Source organism: Zerene cesonia, chromosome 16 (assembly GCF_012273895.1).
Source record: "Zerene cesonia ecotype Mississippi chromosome 16, Zerene_cesonia_1.1, whole genome shotgun sequence".
Taxonomy (NCBI): domain Eukaryota; kingdom Metazoa; phylum Arthropoda; class Insecta; order Lepidoptera; family Pieridae; genus Zerene; species Zerene cesonia.
This window is the reverse complement of record NC_052117.1, coordinates 8,589,691-8,611,016: the sequence shown is the minus strand read 5'-3', so window position 1 is coordinate 8,611,016 and position 21,326 is coordinate 8,589,691. Positions and strand designations below refer to the sequence as shown.

Genomic DNA, 21,326 nt, shown 5'->3' with positions numbered 1-21,326 from the left:
TCTTCTGCAACATATAGCGTCGCGGCTACTCGACGCAACCGGCGAATACGGTCGCGTTTTACTCTCTCGCTTTTTTTTTTTAGTTACTTTTAATATTTATGTCTAGTGGTAAATATGAATAAAGCAGACTTAGCTTTAGCTACAATATATGTAGTAATTTTTTATAAAATAGAATCTTAATAAATACTTTTTTAAAATCATGATTCGTGTAGAATTCATGTTGCCTTACATTTTAATCAACAAGTAAACGCTGGTATAGTTTATTTTATAAATTTTAAAGGGATAATTTATTTTGTACTTTAAGTTGCATAACTCGCTTTATCCAATAGCCATGATAAATAATTGCTACGGATAAAAAAGAACGAGAAAATACATGAAGATGACCTGACCCCTAAGTCAGGTTTCTGATGGTAATTTCGTAGCTGTTCAGAGGGAGGGGGGGGGGGACTATAAACCATATGCACATGTTCTGCTTACGTATCTAACCTGCGGGCAGTATTGCTCGTTATGTGAAGCGTCATGCACGCTCGTCGGCAGCCGGCCTTGCTCGCGACGACACACCGACCACTCTCCTCGCACTGTACTGTAGTCTCTGGAACGAGATCACGCAAGCGGTCAATAATGTTTAGTTGATGTCAGCCTCAGTGTATGAACCAAGCACCCTTACTAATATTATAAATTAATAGGTTTATTAGTTTGCCTTTTGTTTCACGTCGAATCTGAGCAATTTTTTGATATGATTATTTTGTTTGGTTATAGTTTGGCTGGAGAAAGACATGGGCTACTAGCGCTGTGGTGAAACATTTTACTCCAATACAAATTTCCATTGACTACACGGACAAAACCGCGGCTGGAAAGCTAATTAATAATATTATCTGTTCTAAACAAATAGGCACAAATGAAATTTTTTGGAAAGCAGAGTCCAGCTCCTGTAATAAATAAGTAAATATAAAAAAAAATTCGTCATAGTGTAGTTTATCTATTTCATGTTTGGTAACCATTTTATCGCTGTCCAAATTGACGTAATCATAGTAATACCGGCAAATATAAGTTATCACGATTTATTTATTACTTTTATACGAATAAGCCAATATGTAAACGTTTGTAAGTTGTTTTGTGAATCAAATATTGTTTGTTACATGAGCGCCCCATGTTTTTACTAGGAACTTTTTACTTAAATTTTCATCATATTAGGCATATTAGGCATACTAGGCATATTGGGCATACATATAGGTATATAGACTACCTTAAACGAATGTTCGATAATAATTACCAACATACAATGGCACATTAAAGCTACCATATCATCTCACGTTTTCCATTAAATTGAATTCATACGGCTTCAATTTTACCGCCGTACCGTATTCGTCGTGCTTCGGCGATAACATAAATTTTAGTAAGCGTTTTATTCCCCAGCCACGCTCAATAATATGCTATAATACAACGATGCGAGCAAACGTTGTGTACGTATCAAATGTCAGGGCCACGTGAACGCGCCAAAATAATACAACACGGACTTACTTAAAATCCACTCCGTCACTATCGCTCACGCATGTGGCAAGTGGTCAATGTAAACTGGCAGTGAACCCCCCCCCCCCCCCCCCTCTCCCTTCTTGAAACTTGCAAGTTCACAACAACACCACGTGTAACTTCCATAAGGATAGGAATATGGGCAATTCGGCGCTTAATACGAAAACGGTAAAATTGAAATTGCCGTGAAAAAAATCGCGACGGAAACACAACGGCGAAGATTGCGCACATAGCAAGCAGCGTCCTTGGTACGCCGTATGTTCATTGGCCAACATGAATGTACAACACGCACACACACACATACAACGGCGTTGTCGTAAAATGGTATATTACTTTCGGTTGCCTTGTATTCAGAGCTGGAGATTTATATCTTCCGGACAGAGTCCGTCTAACTATCGCTTCTTCGCTCGTACGCTGCTGGGAGTAGATTACAACCCTGTTTTACTTTAAATGATTCCTTAGTACATTGCACGGATTAACTAAACGGTGTTGAAATATAGACAAATCATACGTAAGCAGTATTTCAAGGCGGAGGCGGATAACTTAGTGTATATGCTTCTGTGACGTCAGCAGACGTTGAACTTTTTATTAGCAACTACGTCACCGTCGGCGCGATAATGACGAGTAAAAGGAAGTAGCTGATAACAAAACAAATCTCGTCGTAACTTATTTATGAAATATTTTCTACAAGAAGGATAGTTTTATTCAGTCAAATGTTAATCATATAATCTACACTTCTAATGCTAATAATATTAAGCTGAATAGTGTTAGTTAGAACGCATCAATCTCATCAATTACTGGACCGATTGCAAAAGTTCATTCACAATTGGACATGTACCATGACCGAAGCCGGTTCGGACCGCTAGTACTACACGTTTCCAATGGTCTCCTATTGTGGAATGTTGTGAAAAAGGGAAAAATATCAATTTCACTTTCGAATAGCACGGGTTAAGTTTAAACTTTTAATACAAAGAACACTCGAGCTGAGTGGTGACATGATGACCTCGCGTCTAGGGGTTGCCGCATTGCGGTTAAATTCCCTATTTTGCGACAAAAATGTTAAATACGCGGCCAATGCAGGGGTCCAGCTACAGTGTCGATAAACTTTATAATATATCATGCTATGAACACTATAATCAAATGTTACTCGGATGAATTTTAGAATCTCATGAGAAAATTCATTATTCTAAGAATTACCTGAGATATATTTGTAATGTTTAGCATCGAAAGAATTAAAATAACTAAGTACAAAGCAATAGTTCTTAAATTTATATAGTAGTTTGAATTAAATGATCACAAATCGCCAACTACTTAGATACAAATAGTAAATTAGATTAGCTGCTAAATACATATAACATATATATTAGTTTTTAAATTTCCGATCACTTCCATCGTACCAGGGCAATAAAAATGCCTTTATGCTCCAATCCAATCGCCAATCGCCAATCGTCATTCACGTGTCGTCAACAACGCCTTCACACTACCACATACACGTTGTAGGCAAAATTATCATTGTATCACAAACATATCTCCAATTTCTCATTACAGTGCATTCCATGGATGTCAATGCAACGCTATCCGACGGTTGTATCGCATTCTTACATCACAACAACGTAGCTACAGGAAGTCTCCGCGTCCGCAGTGGCTCGATCGAATGGTAAAACAAAGCAATTACGCCCTTGTTACAGAATTCTATCGACTCCCATTCATTAAATGATATCTCATGTTACACGTTTTAGTTGAAATATATCTTTATATATAGTGTGGTGATGTATTAATAGTCAGGGCAGAGAAATAGGCAACGTGTATATATTTGTATGAGTAATTTTTTATTTTTCTTAAAATAATCCTAATATAATTTTGTAATACTGCCAGTGATTCAATAGAGAATGTTACATTAAAATCATTAATTTACATAAAAATATCGTGAGTTTTGTCAATTTATAAGAATGTATTTGGACAAGTATACCTACCTGCCTATAGCAATTAAATTGAGTTAAGCAAAGCCGTTTAAACATTATAAAAAAATGATGTGTTCCATCTACATTTCAAATTCATTGATTACCAAGTGAAGTGAGAATACAGTATATTAAAAACTAAATACACAGCCAGTTAAAGTGTTAACACGATGGGCATCGCGTGAGATTATATAGCATAGTAAATTGCTCCTAAGGTGCACGCACGAGCCGGTACGGTATAAATAATGCAGTTGAAACAAGATAAGGCGACTGCAATTACATACTAAACTAGCGAAACGATCACTAAAAAAAGTATAGAATTTTGGAAGAAAGAAAAAGAAAATATTTATGGGAGTCCAATAAACAAGAAATAACACGCAAAAAAGTACAATTAAAGCATAAATATAATTAAGACTATAGTATACAAACGTAACAAAAATATCATAAGAAACAAAGAAAAACTTAAAACAATAGAGACAAACGAGGCAGCTCTTTTCAAAGTGGAATTCAGATAGTGTTCAAATAATTCCATATTTTTGTTGATTTAATTTTAATGTGACATGCAAATGATTAGGATAAAAATATAAAAATAACACTCCGCTCAATAGTTGTAATACGATAATGAAGAACAATCAAACTGTAAAAATACACTGTACTAATTACAATCGACTTGTACTATCATAACACCCTTATCTATTTGTGATGCAAAGCTTTTTATAGCATTTTATATGTTGATTGTAAATTGTAATAGTTGGTATATGTCACTAAATATTAAACTAATTAATTACCACAAAAAACCGGGTTATACATGGACAAAAAATATGGTAAATTTAAGGGCTCATAAAATGCTCTATAGTTACACTAAGAATCCGACGAATTACCAGTAAACATTTTAGGGAGATGCTCGGATACTTTTCTAACGTTTTTCAACTTCAAACAAATCGATGTCGATGTCATCATTGTCTAACGATATTCATATTACGAGTATCCCAACATCCGGCACACTCCTGACATCGGCTTCCGCTAGTTACACGTTATTGACAATACACGCTTGCTTATAATTTCCATTGTCAGCACATGAACAATAAAATATGTGTCACTGTGCCGATGTAGTAGGCTTAAAACATATTTAGTTGAAATTAATATTTCTATTTAGCATCAAAAGAAGTCAAATGACAGAGCCAGCTTCTCTAAAATTTATCACAACCCCTACAAATATTATAAATGCGAAATTAACTGTCTATCCCCTCTTCGAGCCTGAACCACTGAACCGTTTCGGATGAAATTTGGTACAAAGATTGTTTGAAGCCTAAGTCCTAAATACAGAAGAATCGAGCGGGTGGAGCTCGTATCGAATATCAGTTTAAGAGACCAACAAATACAAACAAATAGAACGAAAACACAAATGAAAAAAAAAGAAACGTTCCATGCAATAATTTTCCTTGCAACAAAAAGCAGGCGCAAAAGTAGAACACTCCTTTCCCAGCAGACTTAGATCAAAAGAAAAAATACAAAACTGTTCTCAGGAACAGACAAGTTCTGGGGATCAGTTATTTATCGCAAAAACAGTGCGACACGCATCGACAAACGAAACCATAGCTCGCTATCGCGTCTAGTATCGCTCTTGGAACGATAACGAGACGTGATTGACGTTTCACTCGCACCATACGTGTCAAGGTGCATTCGCTTCACGGGCATCAGCTAATCGAGCCCTTTAACGCGGCGATCGACGGAGGCGACCGAGGAAACAACGCTAAAACAATTGCCACACGCAGTAGCAGTAGCATGATAAAAAAACATGGATAGCCCCGGCGATCGCGTCAAGCTTACTTTCATGTACTCAGTACATCTGAAGACTACATGTTCATACAAAGTTATAAGCTTTTGTCATATTGTTATAAGACGTTTACAATAGATAATAGTATGGATACGAACGATATTCGGTTATTAAGTGTGACTAAATGAACGTTGATATTATACCAGCAGTATTTACATTGTACAATTTTATAATACAACTTTTATTAACAAATGTAATAATTAGTTTAGTTAATGCTGAGGTTGGTAGTATTAGTGTGATATTATGTTTGCATGTAAACGAGCGCCGTACAGCCAACAGTAAATATATATTTTTTATAATTATTATAAGAATAAATTTTGGCGCGTACGTTGACTTCAATCTCATAAAACAGTGGGAAACTAACAAAATGCAACACGCGACACACGAAAACACATAAAAACATTACCGTTGCTAAAGAAATCATATCACCACGAATCGATTTCATGCTAATCAATTAAAGTGGAAATATTTTACAACCGTTTTTTTTTTATTAAAAAGCCGTTCCGATAACGCGAACGTAAATGAAATAAAACTGTACGAGAAACCGCTAATATGATAATGTACCTACTATATAAGTGCACCATCATCCTAACGATAAAAGTTATAGAAAAATATTTTTTTGGCATTTAATTTAAAAAACATTGTAACAAGGATGATTAATTAAAGAAAAAGTTACAAAAATTACAAATATTTATAGATCATTAACATGTAAACACAATTGTAGGTCACGATAAGACGGTACAAAAATAGCGTAAAGCGAATCGACGAGAACATTCTAGAAATCGAAAACGTTCGATGCCATCATTCCGCATCCAGGCTCCCCAGGACACGCTAGCCGGGAAGTGGGAAGGGTTAGCGTAGGCGACCGCGCGTGCGCCGTGCTATCGATTGCCGCTAGAGCCTGCCAGGTTGAGTGACGATTCAAAAAATCGCTCTATATATACCACAGCCAGAGTGGGATACCTAACAAGCTGAAAGGACCTTTATGTACACAACAAAATTTACATTAAATAATTATTAAGACTCTTGGAAACCATGTTCGAAATAGTTTCGAAAGTTAATTTTTGAATGAAATGAAAACAATATCAATCTAATTATCAGCCGTTAACAATCTAATAGAAGTACTAAGCAGCCCTCAACTCTTATTCTTTTTAATTCATACCGTAATACGCACATAAATTTAAAAAATACGTCAATTCAGTATCAAGTCTTAGTTCCACGAGTCATTTCAATTTCGTAAACTCTGTTAACGTCGTGCAGTATGCATATGGACTGATGGACTGCATCATTCATTCATCATTTTCTGAGTAAGTAGAGCCTTCAGCTCCTTTCAGATGCTTTGCTTTGTTTGACCGCAAGTTTTATTAAATATGCGTAAGAGCTTCGTCTAGCTCCATTTAATTAGGTTAACCGGTTTCGCGAATATATTCAACTATTATTATAACAAATTAACGTCTGTATATAATTGAGAATATAGTTAGTAGTTTTGATTTCTGACGACGAAAGTAATGAATTAATCATCCTTTGTATACAATTGACACAGCATATTTGCTTGCATAGGCAACTTATCGCTAATCTATTGAATACTCGCTGAAAACTCATTTAAAAATAATTTCATCAAAAAAGGCTAATAATTACCTAGTCGTTTATTTTGTAAGGTCTCGAAACTTTAGTCTATAGTTTCGTCATTGCCTATTAGTGCAGTGGCACAATAAACTTTATCGCTGCTAAAATTAAGCAAAACAAATTGAGTCCGGTCTATAAAAAAGCTGAAGATTATTTGGCGATATCTACACGTGTATGCAGAAGGCCCACATAAAATGCTGCATTGTTAGGCCTTGAAGTTTTTCCCAAGTGACTCACTCAGTGAGAAAGAAGATGCATGATGGCTAGATCTTGCCGATACGTGCATTGCCATGCAGGGTACGCGTTTCGCGAGTATGTTTATGCACGTAAAGGGATATTTCGATTGAAACTGTGAGTGGGGTGTGTTTTTTTAACATGGCATTATTAATTACTCAGCTCAGCTAACAGTTTTGATCTTTTTAACCGTTACAAGACAAGCTACCGTTTCAAAATGACACTACTATCTTTAAGCTAAGTCGTAAAAAATCGAATCGAATCGAATCGAATCCATGACACAGTTGAGATTTGTTGTTTTATTGTAGTTGAAGACATAGATGCAACACTTTATTATATGTATATTATAATAAACAAGCACAGCATTCGAAAGCCGAGGTCGTTGAACCGTGCGCGAATCGCAAAGTTACGGCCGGCATAGGGTCAAATGGGTCGCGCGCTGAATTCCGCTCTACTAAACCGAATGCAATATTTTTGTGCCCAGATTCAACAATGGCCTAATAGAAATTGATTAAAAATTACAACTGGTTCAAGCAACGCGGTCATCGGATATATCGTTTGATCGTGCAATGATTCATCAGACAAACAAGGCGTGCTATTAATGCAATTTTCAATAGAGCATCTCGTACTTTCCGAAGTTAATCTAACGTTTGTCTACAAGGGCTATTAGTTTATTTATGATGGACGGATGTAATCAATCATTGCGGAAATTTTAGCCGAGTCACGAAGGAAAGAAATCCCAATCTTTGATCCATTAGTATATGTATACGTTGCTACTATGAGAACAATAGTTAGCAAATCAGCAATAAGGTTAAAAGCACTGCGTATACCCATTGAAGACAATTTATGAATCCATTCTATTTCTGTAAATATGTATATAAAGCTAAACAATTTGTTTGTTTGTATGCTTGAACGCGCTAATCGCAGGGTAAACTGGACTGATTCTTATATATTCTTTGACCTTTGCTATAAGCTAAATCATTTATAAATTCTTTATCGACTCGTCAAATATTTACTAGTAATGAAAAAAAAATTAATATAAATGGATAGTCGACCTCAATTCTTTCTTTTCCCGATGACACTGTATACATACAAATCGTTGACAATATTGTAGCTGCCCGAGGCAAATACTGCACTGATAATTCATATCAGAAGGAACATTGAAACATTGTTAGTAGTTACAACGTAAGCGATGAGATATATTATATCTCTGACATATTTGTACAATTGTTCATAGTTTTGACATAATTATATCTCAATTAGGGTACTTACTTGGCCTGAATAATTTATCGAGTCTGTAAAGCAAATTTATGTAGTAAAGACCCGTTTGTAATTTACATAGGGACAAAACTAAATAAGGTTAAATTATTTTTGTGCATTCGAATGATCAAAAACAACCTCAAGTTACCTGTTAGTTATCTATGTTCGAATCGTTGTAGCTATTACATAAAATGTGTCTGCTCGCAGGACCGTACAAATTGTGTGAATGTCAAGTGTGTTACATAGCAAGTGAATGTACCTACAGTAGCTACAGACTACGCTAAGCAAATCTCTCGAGCGTCGCGCCACCGTCACCCGAACATTTGCTCAGTGCTATCAAATGTTATCGGACATTGCGATATCATTGTATTAATCTTTACTATTGGGACAGCGTTGAAAGCTCGCACATTTGACTACCATTTCCGATATCATGTTCAGTCATTGCTATAATGGTTTAATATAAAATACATTTATTGGATATAAATAATCCCTTGCATTGCAAGGACCATTAAAAGCGTTTTTCCGTTAGAATCCATCAACCCTGAGTTCTCGGTAGAACTTCACAAATTTGCGCACACAGACGAGATGCAGAACACAGACTGAGCGAATTGTGTTTACACCAAACAAACGCACAATCATAAAGACACACTAACATAATATCTGTTGGATGAGAACTATCTCAGTATCTTAAGTGCAAATTAATGCATGTTAATACAAAAAATGCTCTTTTAAAATTGAATTTTGCTCTAAACCAATCGGTGCCTACTCCAGTCTCATCCAGACAAACCCATCGCTACCAGATTATATCAGTACGATTCTCGTAATGAAAAATGGCCAGCGTCCGTCGATCAATCATCCGCGAGCGGGGCCGGGAGGGGGTGGAATGAGGTTTGTGTGCTAGACGAGAAAGGCGAGTGCGTTGACCTCAGTGACATAACATTGTTTCGGCGAAATACGCTCGCAACGTCGGTCGAGGCGATGTTGCGATAGTGGCTATGATACTTGGTTGATCGTGTAGTGTATTGTGAGATTCAATAATTAAAGGACCTTTGGAACAAGATGTTTCATTCTAACTTTGAATTAGGTCAGTCACTAGGGACAGTAACCCACACACACAAACACACCCTTCAATAATGATGTAAGACAGAAACCTTATGATAATTTCATTGCATATTACGAAACGTTACGAAATGGTCGTGGTTGGTATTGTAACTCATCCGGATTGGAAACCATTAAGCTTTAAGCTTTAAATTTTTAGACTGATCTTGTTGACGACAAATCAAACCAATGACAAATTAGTTGTAGTACGATACATAGCGTATAGGCCCGCGAGTATATAGGTATATTAAGGCATTTGAGTTTTCTTCAAATGGAGACCGAAGTAAACTTTACTCTACAAAGAGAAACTTTTAAATCGATTGCCGGAATTTTACACCCAGATATGTTGTAGCCTAGATTCCTAGAATTAGGTTAGCATTACTTTGATGTCAGCATCACGCGACCTAAGTATAATTTAGTATGATAGTTATAGGCAAGCCGCTCTCGACAGACACTGATGCATACAAAGATGATAAATATAAAGATCAAACTAATTTTACAGTTGCCGTTGAAAATAATCGGATGACGTATCAGTCCAGCCACACAAACCGTGATAAGAAACAGAGCTAAAAATAAATGCGGCCACCGTGGCCTGCAACTATCAACGTGCAAACGGTAAAAAACGTTAGAAAATAATCGGCAAGTTTTTTTTTTAGGTACAAAAATGCTGACGTATTAAGTACATCAAACATGCGGATGGAGGTCACATTTTATAATTAATGATGATAACGTTTTATTATTATAAAGGTGCGCGTGTAGAAATTAACTAGTTACCAACGCTTTTGTTTTAACTCAAATTCGTTTAAAAGTGTACCTACTAGGTTTGTATTTATTTTTTTACACCGTTTTATATTCCTTTAGAGCTTCAGAATTTTATACATATAAAGTAAAGCATTATTTAGAGGGAAGTTTATGAACGATTGATTACGTGTGACGTTACAAGTAGGTAAACTCTAGATCAACTAAACCGATTTAAAAAAATTCTTTTCAACTCGCTAGCTTTTTGTTCGGATATGTTGAAACATAAGCTTACTGTTCCATTTCTATAATAATTTCCATCGCTCGTTTAAACGTGCATATTAAAAAAAAGTAATAATCTATGCAGATTGTGTGAGTTGTTGTAAGCAAAGCGTCAAATAAACAAATTAGAAAGTCAACGAGTTTATTATAAAATAAATGTACAAAACGACAGTAGGCAGGTAGCATAGTCGCTAATGTATGCCATATATGTATGTAAAGGGATATAAAATCAATCATACTCCCGCTAGAGGACAAAATTAAATCTCACAGGCTCCGATTCAATAAAGAATTTCCACTCCAACGCGGCCTAATGGAAGAGGTAATCCTATATCGCAACTCACTGTGAAATGACTATCGATCGCCGTGGAGGCTGCGATGTGCGTTAGACATCCAGACTGCAAAACGTTCAATGACTCATAAATTTTATATTGCAGTGGTATGAAACCTAGCATAAGTATGCAATCGGTACTAGTGATGAGAAATATAACAAAAATTAACCTAATATTTATTTTAGTTTTCCCATAAGTTTACAGTGGTAAAACCAATAAATATCTCGATTTTTTCACGGATGACTGCACCATAATTCCCATAAAATTTACAGAGGAAAATCTAGATTTTTCCATTAACGACTGCACTTTTGTTCAATTAGTCGTGACGAGTGGTATCGCTTCAATCACTAGATGGTCAAAGAGCATAATTAATTTCAGATTAGTTTCCAATAAATGCCTTATCAGAATATGCGGTTTAATTAAAGTCCCGTCTAAGCCAGTCTTCTAGAGCTATTAAAATGTTATAAGTACGTTCATTGGCTTGGCATTTAGCATTGGTTCATTTCGTAATTCGTTTAATGCAATTTGGATAAAAATTAAATTTCCATACAAATATTCTGCATTATTAATTAGTCGTTAGATCAACATAAGTCATTCCAAAGCAATGCTCTTATTACAAGGAAGGCAGTCGACGTAGATTAAGGCTTTAACAACGCGTAACGTAATATTATGAAAGTTGTATCGCGTAATAACCGACAGAGGAAAATAATATAGATAAACTAACTTATATGTTATATGTGCAGTAACAAAATAATCCGCATTGCGACAATCGAGAACGTATCGTTTGTGTAATTTTTATATGGTACGTGGTTGCTGGGGAATAATGTTTTTTCATGTGATTTAATTTGGGTGCAGTCAGATGTGTTTTATTTTACGGCCACTCAGTTGAGAGACTACACTAACTTGAGTAGAAACTATATATCGATGTTGGGGAATGCTGTATTTGTATTTTACTTGATTTTATATAATGTCTAAGGCACAGGACATTTTTTTATTTGGAGCATATTAATAAAATTAACTTTACTGCAATATTATGCTGAGCCATGAGAATGAAATAAAAAGAAAAGGGACTAGACATAATGCTAGAACTCCCACAGGAATTGGGCCAGCTTGCACTGGTGAAGGTGTCCACACCTATAGAAGTATTTTTCATAGAGTAGGGGGGCTAAAGCTTTAAAAAGAATATACCTTTTTTAATCCAATCATTTGCAAATCTCTAATGGCAATGCATTTACAGAGGCCCTCTGCATATTATCATGGGCAGTGGTGATTGCTTACCATCAGGCGAACCACCAACTCAGTAGCCCGCTTTTGCATACAATGAAATTAAATTATTAAATTTCCATTCATATGGAATACATGGGTAAACAAACTATATTAAGGCAATTACATTCTCAAACAATATTTTCCTCAAATATTCTTCTTAGCAAGATCCTATATATCCCTCCTATATATCCTGCCTCGTGATCAAATTTTTTCTATTCTTTCAAAATTTCTAATTTATAAAGCATTTCAATGCTATAAAACTAAAAATTAAATTTAAGATCCTATATAGCATATTTTTTTGTTAGATTTTATATAAGTTTTTTTGAAACAAATTTTTTTCTTATGTTAATATTACAACACTTTGCAACAAGCTTTCTAGAGAGGTGACTGTGAATAAGTAGCATTTAAAAAGCATTGAGTCTTTAGTTTCTAAAAGAGTCTACATAAGATCCCTGGTTCATTAATCAAATCTTCCAATAACAACATGAAAATCAAACCCATGAAGAGCCACGATGATCAGCTGGTCCTAATGTGTTAGTAAGATACCAAGAATGACAAAGCCTATAATTGATTGAGCAATAACCTGTATTAGTGAATTACAAGTTTGGGCAGAATTTATACAGAGTACACAAAATTTTGCTAACATGTTTTATAATCTTCCAGCTGCTTGTGATACCTTTGCTAGACTGAGAAAACTTTGTTTGTTTGAACGTGCTCATCTGAGGAAATGCTGAGTGTTGTTATTACAACACTCAGCATTTCCTCAGATACTACATAGGGATACTACATACTGAGGCCGAAGCGGGGATGTTCCATTAGTAATAGATTATCATCAAATAATCATCCATTACAAAGATACTTGATCATTTTGAGCCAGAAAATTGGCTAATAAATTTTGAAAAGGATTCCCTTAATGTGTGATTCGCATTAAAGAAATAATTTATTGTTTAAAAGAGTGCTAGTGTTTGAATGATATATGAGTTACTGATTCTTTGCATTTATTATGCTGTATTTATTTAGTAATTCATACAAGTTTCATGTAAGAAATCCTGAGAGCATTACTGGGTGGGTTTATTTATCAGTGCAGTATTGTAATACTGTAATGCAGTGATTGGTACTTTAAAAACATTTTAAGTGGTTTTTAATGACTGACAATGCTTAATTGAAAAAAAAATTAAAGCTATTTTTATTGAACAAACACATATCTCATTACAAGAAGTCATTTTGATAGAGGAATTTAAATTTTTAATTGGAAACACGGGTTAAATGTGGGCCAAAGTTAACCTGAAAAATTATCGATTGGCAGCTTATTAAAATAGCTCACCTGTAAATCTTGCTAAAGTCATATAAAACGGTAGCGCCCCACTGGACGAGAGCTCACTGATGGGATTAATTGTTGATCCTTCGGCGAAACTTGCACCAGGAAATTGCGAGTCGGCCACACCAACCTGCCACAATGCAATATTAACTTCACCGTACACTCTCAGCACAATTCTATCACAGTACAACGTAAATTTTAGGCTATTCCATCTAAACTATTAAGCCGAAACGTACGCACCAGCTGGCGAAAACGTGGTATCTACTTCCTAACACCTATGTACCTATATAAGTACTTAAATATGGACTGAAGATATTCGATATTGTGTAGTTATATACCTTCCCCTATGACGATGCGCCTGGCAAGTCCCGAATCCACGTAATAATCACGAAACGCGTGTGTACACCACGGTTCGGAACCAGTTAAGAACGAACATAAAACGAATCTGCAATTTTACAAACGCGCACACGATACCGTGGCTAAAAATGACGACAGAAAATAAATGAAAATGCACACTTTCATATGTTTCTGAAACTACATTCACACCGGAAATGAACACTTTTTTGAATGAGAAACAAATAACATCACATGTTTTATAACTGAATAATTTTGATGAAATCTATATAACATTGCTAATTTTTTGATTTCGAAAGTCTCGTGAATATACAAGTAAATTTTATAACGCCAAGTATTATTAACAACAATTAAAAATAAAAATGATAACCGGAAGCTTTCAAACTTTTTATTGTCTATGTAAACATTGAACAAATGTATATTTTTTAATTCATACCTCTTCATTAATTTACAGTTTTGTAGAATACCTAATACAAACATATAAACACATTATTTTATAACAAGATACATTAATAGATGTGTTTTTAAAATTAACAAATTAAAACAATGTACCTTAACTAACCTTGCATCCATAGCTATCATTTAAACTTTTCCTTTTTCTTGTACAAAGACAATTCCAGAGACGTCAAATTTTATGTCAAATGTCATTTCAGTTATCAGTTTGTCAGGTTATAAAATTTGGTTATGGAGCCTGTATGAATTTATTGTATTTTTATTTCCTGACTATATTTTAAAGGAGAAAAGTGAACAACAAAATATAATTGTTCATTCAGAAATACATAAACAAAAAGCTCAACCATGGTAATATTCATAATATTGAATTAATGTATATTGAAGTGGAGGTTATGTATGTTAGAAGTTTCAATTTGTTTTTTGAATTACAGCACTCATGTCGGCAAGTATTATATAGTCCTGCACGTTGGAAAAGCGCAGTACCAGTGAATTTTAAGCCAGCTGTACTTAGTGTTAAATCAGACCAGGTATATTTTCACAAGCAATTTTATCTTTACATCATCGTCCTTAGTTCAACATTTCCTCATATTTGTGCTGTATTATTATAGTATACGGTTCAAGAATGCCGCCACTACTCAGCTCGCAAAGGATTTTTCTCGTCTATCATAGAAAACATAAAAGAAGACATAGCGAAAAATAAGGAAATGAAAGAGAATATAAAAAAATTCAGGGAAGAAGCTCAGAAGTTGGAAAATTCAGAAGCCCTGCAGGCGGCGAGAAAAAAGTTCCACGCTGTAGAGTCAGAGGCTTCTAAAAGCTCAGAGGTGTTGAAAGAGACATTGGAAGGAATTAAGGGAAAGGTTGGGCATGTATTTGAAGAGGCCAGCAAAACGGATATTGCCAAAAAAGCTGGTAAGAATGTTTCAATCTTTATTTATCAAAAAAATGTCTACAACTGATGTTTCTAGTTTTAATTGACATTAGAAAACACCAGTAATGTATAAACATAAATCAATGCTAAAACATAAATCATTGCTAAAACAATTACTAGAAGTTGATGCTGTTAATTGCTTCTAGTCCTGGATTAGATAAGTTCGAATTAAAATTTTTAAATAACAAATGTCATAGAATTTATTACCACAAACTATAGATTTTAGTACTTTTGTTACCCTAAGGTTGATGAAAACAAACTTAGCTATAATTATGGCAATGCATGACTTAATAATTTTCATTGAAGTAATCCATCATTCACAATCACATATATAACATTCAATCCATATTAATAAAATAAGCAGAAAAGTTTTTTTGTTTGAGCACACTAATTTGAAGAACTAAGGGACCAATTTTAAAACTCTGTTACAGTTGAATGTGTATTTGATCAGGCTTTATATGTACTGTAGATGAAGCAGGACTGCCTGCTAGTATAATAAAAATGCAAAATTGTAAATCAAATTAACCCATACTGTTTTTAAATTTATACTTTTGCATTTCTTCAAGATTTACTTTAAAGTACAAAGGTCAATTTATTATGATTTTATCAAATAGATGATCCACTATTGTCTTTTACATTGAATCTTTTTTGTATTCCCTTTTATATAATGTTGCCGCCTCCTTGCAACAAAGACCACCTGCTCTTTATAGTGGGTAGTGCATTAGTGTAAGAGTGCTATGTTGCCAATCAGAAAGTTCTACCAAATGTAAACTCAACCTGTAGCATCATAAAGTTGTTATTATATATATATATATATACATAGTAGTGTGTGGTTTTACTTGTGTCCCCTTTTTCGAGATTTGGGCTTTAGGTTGAGTCAATTAAATGGGCATGAATGTGTGAAAAAAATTACCTCCCCCCTCCTCTCCCTCCCCGTTCATTCTGAAGCTATTGAGTAAAATTAAAATAGAATACTTTAACAAGTATGTACCCATTATGCACAAGTATGTTGTAATAGGATTATTATTAAGAACAATAAGCCTTAAATTATTATTACAATATTGAATACCATTCTTATAATATTACTGAATCTTATAGGAAAGTTTACAGAAGATATTTCGAAGACAGCAAAGGGTGCTGCGGAGAGCTTTGCCGATAAAAGTCAGAAGCTTGGACAGACAACTGCTTTCAGGACCATTTCACAGGTAATAAAAAAAAAAATGTTCTATATAAAGACAAATTTTATAATGCCACTGTCGCCATTTACGTTTATTCTTCAGTTTCGGATTTGGTCTACCATTGCCTATCTAAACACTTTAAAAACTTGCATAATTTTTACTTTAAAAACTTTTAAGTTTCTCAAAATCAATAAGTTAGAAGTCTCTAACTACACACACACAGCGTATGTGTGTGTGCGTCTATGTGCGTGCGTCGGTGTGTCTTGATATACCCGAAGAGTTTCTCAACTTATTCTAACGAAAAGAGTTTCTTTTCTCTCAACTTATTCTAACAGCTACTATTTTTATATTTATTATTATTTATGACATCGCAGGCTACAGAAGTTGTGAAGAACGAAATGTCGCCACGAGGTCTCGAGGGTCGTGTGTATACTTCGCCTGCGTCGCTCAGGAAACGTGTTGAGGTTAGCTTATTTATTTTATTACTCACATGGTAAAAGAAAGAGAGCATTTATTCTTATGAACACACATGCAAACAGAAAAATAAACATAAATATTGTTTATTGTTTATTATTATTATTAAATAATTAAAATAAAAGCGAAGGAATTCAAACTAAAATGTATTCAACATTGGGATTGAGATTTAACATACATTTAAGCATATAATGCCTGTCTGTATGTTTTATTACTTTTGCCGAAGCTTTTAGATAATATAATATTAATAGAAATTATTTTTAACTTCTACCAATGGTTGCCTGGTAGAAATCACTCCGTGACAAGACTGCCCCGTGTGCTATCATTGCAGTATCAATTTCTTGTCTATATTTTGTTTTATCTACACTCTCCACACTAATATTATAAAGAGGAAGAATTTGTATTTTTGATTGTTTGTTTATTTGTAATGGATAAACTTAAAAACTACTCAACCGATTTTAAAATTTCTTTCACGATTAGAAAGCTGCAACTTCACTGAGTGACATAGTCTGTATATATACCACGAGCAAAGCCGGGGCGAACAGCAAGTGTGCAATAAAAAAATAAATATTGTATCGTTTTGCTCAGGTGGCGGAAGAAGAGAGGACGTTTGCCCCGGATACGGAAACGGTCGGCGTCGAACTGCACAAGGACTCGAAGTTCTACCAGCAGTGGGAGGACTTCAAAAATAACAACCAGTATGTGAACAAGGTATGTATGCTGCAGTCGAAACAGGTTTTTCGTTTGAACACCTTTTACCTAGTTAGAACTAGTTGTAACTAAATGGCTTTCAGGAATAACGAGGAAAAAAGTTGAATTTACAAAATTATTTTTATTTTCATGTCGAAGTCCAGTTATTTAGTTCAGAATAACTTGCATTTGTTGTGCTAATCATATTTATTAGCAAATTGAATATTTCAGGTATTAGACTGGAAAATTCGCTACGAAGAATCCGAGAACCCCGTGGTACGCGGCGCCCGTTTCGTCACTGAAAAGGTCGGCAGCCTGTTCGGAAACCTCTTCGAAAAGACCGAGCTATCGAAAACACTCACGGAAATATGCAAAATCGACCCCAACTTCACCGCACAGAAGTTTCTGGAAGACTGCGCGAACGACATCATACCGAACATTCTGGAAGCGATGGTCCGAGGTGACTTGGAGATCCTGAAGGACTGGTGTTACGAGGGAGTCTACAACATCCTGGCCACTCCGATAACCCAGTGCAAGCAGCTGGGCTACCGGCTGGACTCGAAAATTCTAGACATTGAAAATATTGAGCTGGTTATGGGCAAGATGATGGACCAAGGTCCGGTGTTGGTGCTCACATTCCAATCGCAACAAATCATGTGCGTGCGAGACGCGAAGAATAACGTGATAGAAGGGAGTCCGGATAAGGTGATGAGGGTCAACTATGCGTGGGTGCTGTGCAGGGACCCGCAAGAGATGAACCCCAAAGCGGCCTGGAGGCTGCTCGAATTATCAGCAAATAGTGTAGAACAATTGATATAGTAGACCATTCATAGACTGTAGAATGATTCTGTGTTGCTATCAATACAAACTTATTAATTCCCCCTGTGTTGCTGTTTTACGGACAGAGATAATTTATTTAGTAAAAGTTCTATAAGCTGATAGAATATCGCCATCTGAAGTACTATAAACGGCAGTAAATATTGCTGTAAGTATAAGGAAGATCGAATAAGTGTATAATTGCCATAATATGCTCACTCCGCTGTAAAAATTGTTATATTATAAAATAAAATTAATTGACCGACAGAACGTAGCCAAGATTTCTCGTAAGAAGATATCCATATATTTTCATATTAACACTACCCAAAAACCCAAGCTACCAATGCAATGTTTAGAAAAACAATTTATGTTTATATTTATAAACTGTTCGTTTTATATGTATTTTCTGTTAATAAATTGTTTTGGTTAAGAAATGTATTTGTATTTTCCCGTTTGACCTCCTAAAGAACTGTACGTATCTTTATAACGATATGTCGAAAAGTTTTAAAGGATGAACAAAGTTTCTGGATCAGCAGTGAAATTGTTAAAGACTAGCTGTAACCGCGACTTCGTTTGCCGCTGTCAATAAATACTTAGATTGACTTTCACCCCTCCCCCCTCAGATATCGCATCGATTTACAGGATGTAAGTAAATAAGATCCTTCCTCGGTGTGGATGCTATAACCATACCAAGTTTCGTCAAAATCCGTTCAGTAGTTTTTGCGTGATTCTCATTCGAGATACAGACTAGTAGACAACTGCATCAGGCAGTTTAATTCTTAAATATGTTAAGAGATTTAAGTAATTAAGAGGGTAAGGTAAATTACTCTGTGTTCTTAGTCTCCTGTAATTGTTCAATCAGTCTTTCAATAACTTCTGTAAGGCACTTTGCATTAATCGTAATGTAGATATAAATTAAACAAATATTCAGTAAACATTGTATTTATTAGAGGCACATTCAAAAGACGGACAAACCCATCATATATGTTTGTATATATACAGAAAAATACAATATTAGTGCTTATACTACGCAATGAGAGTTACAATAATTAAGATGAAATGAACCAACCGTGACTAGGTTACAAAGAAATGCTAAAAATAAGGAATGTTGCCACTTAATTATAAAACCTGATCCATGGAAAACTTAAAAATAAATAACTTTATTAACGCCAATAACACACCAGCAGTGCAATTCGTTTTCCATAAATCACATAAAACTTAATTAATACAAAGAATAATATTCTAATTTGTAAATCTTATTCTAAATAAAACAGACAAAAGTGCTACAAATATTATGCATTAAGAAAAATACACTCAAAAAGCTCAAATCACAATTGACAATATTCGTAGAGTTGCAAGTGTAAAAATACTATATTATTCAGTGTTGCTAATGTAAATAATTTTCTTATTTATCTGTAGGAAATCAATTCGACGGATTATCAACCCTTTGCGAGAAACAATACGAAACATAATATCACAACCACAAAACAGACAAAAAATTAATTTGTACTCGAAATTAATTAGCTAACTGTACTAATGTTCCAATATTCAATAAAAAAACATATCGTTAGTTATATGGACGGTTCGCAGTACCGTCAACATAAAATAAGAAGGAAGCAAAGTTCACGAATAACTTAAGTGAACATAACAATAAAAATCATCAATACAAGTGATTTGCTTCCGTAAATTTTATTTATAATAAGCTCTGAAGCGCAATTTTTATTACCCTAAAACGGTTACATAGAATAAACACCAATTATATTAATTACAGTGTGGATTTAGACCGATTAATTAAATATATTCGATTAACTACTTTGTACGCACATAAATAACAAACGAATATCGATTATAAGATTTTAATAATACTATATCTAAAATTTTATTTCAATGTCGTAGTCAAAGTCGACAAAAGACAAGTATTAAATGTGCATAAATACATATTATTTAGTGTATTTTTCAGTATAAAGATTGAATATTGGTCCAGAAGATAAAATAATATCAAATTTCGGCCATTTGGTAGAATCGAGTTAATAAATAACTGTGTTTTATTTTAAGAAATGTTTTCTCCATTATTCAATTTGTTTTGGTTATTATAAATTACGTCAACTTCTATTAAGTTTAATTTGTTCATTGTGAATTTCACATGCTGCAATGCTTTTTTTTATTTTAGCACTATGCGATACAATTGACGTTCTATGATAATAGTCCTGTTTCAAAATATAACAATTATTACAATGAAAGACACATAGCTGCACAATATCATATGTTAATTTTGACAGCACTCAAATGTTACTAGATACAAATTAGGCCAGATAAATTTTTGTTGCCAATTATCTCTTAATTTTTGGTAACATTTATTAAAAACATCAAATTTAGGATTGTCAGATGCATAAAGATGAAGTCGTGTTCTTCCTGACAATTTCTTCCTGTTTTAGTAAGTCCGTGAAAGGTAATAGATTCAGTGTTGCCAGTTGATGTTGATCAATCCTTTCAAAGTTGCCTGTTGTTTCATGTAGCAATATTGCCAGTACACATTGAAAGTGTTCTGGCAACACTAAATCAACTATCCATTACGCCATGCTTGTATTCACTCCGATAATTTTTTTTCTTCCAGTCAATCCATTGCCAGTTATCCGTGTAGCAATGTTGCCAGTACACTTGTTCTGGCAGCACTTAATCGACGATCCATTGCATGATACTTGTATCGAGACCTCCACCGGAAATGAGTCTGGAGTCATCCGGTAGGAAACGCACGCTCGTGACGTGGGACGAATGGCCGCCATATTGGTGGCAGAGAGACTGGAAATAAACAGATTATTAAATTGAGTCATCTATATATATATATAAAGTAGTAATTTTGAGCTGTATGTACATAGGTAATTACCTAGTCTTGCCATAAATATTGTAATAAAGAAAAAAGAAAATTGTTAACTGCAAATAACATTTATTACTTT

General features: G+C 34.5%; 3 protein-coding genes across 4 annotated transcripts in view; 1 reads left to right on the top strand and 2 right to left on the bottom strand.

Moving 5' to 3' along the window:
• The window catches only part of LOC119833074 (eukaryotic translation initiation factor 5), a gene marked incomplete at its 3' end in the record, with an annotated part of 22,709 nt that extends 8,596 nt beyond the window's left edge, over positions 1–14,113 (bottom strand). The window contains exons 1-3 of the mRNA XM_038356947.1: positions 13,815–14,113; positions 13,483–13,606; positions 487–592 (exon numbers count right to left, since the gene is read on the bottom strand). The remainder of the gene's footprint in view (positions 1–486; positions 593–13,482; positions 13,607–13,814) is intronic.
• A 366-nt stretch (positions 14,114–14,479) lies between these two features.
• Positions 14,480–18,775, top strand: LOC119832970 (mitochondrial import inner membrane translocase subunit TIM44). The gene is made up of 7 exons (XM_038356809.1): positions 14,480–14,631; positions 14,715–14,810; positions 14,892–15,195; positions 16,313–16,419; positions 16,767–16,856; positions 17,455–17,577; positions 17,788–18,775. The coding sequence occupies exons 1-7, from the start codon at positions 14,629–14,631 to the stop codon at positions 18,373–18,375; spliced, it is 1,311 nt and encodes a 436-aa protein (XP_038212737.1). The 5' UTR covers positions 14,480–14,628; the 3' UTR covers positions 18,376–18,775.
• A 523-nt stretch (positions 18,776–19,298) lies between these two features.
• LOC119832988 (echinoderm microtubule-associated protein-like 2) overlaps positions 19,299–21,326 on the bottom strand; it is a 63,767-nt gene continuing 61,739 nt past the window's right edge. For both annotated transcript variants that reach the window (XM_038356837.1, XM_038356836.1), the window contains one exon: positions 19,299–21,171. In XM_038356837.1, the coding sequence (XP_038212765.1) occupies positions 21,046–21,171 (126 nt within the window). In that variant the 3' untranslated portion in view covers positions 19,299–21,045. The remainder of the gene's footprint in view (positions 21,172–21,326) is intronic.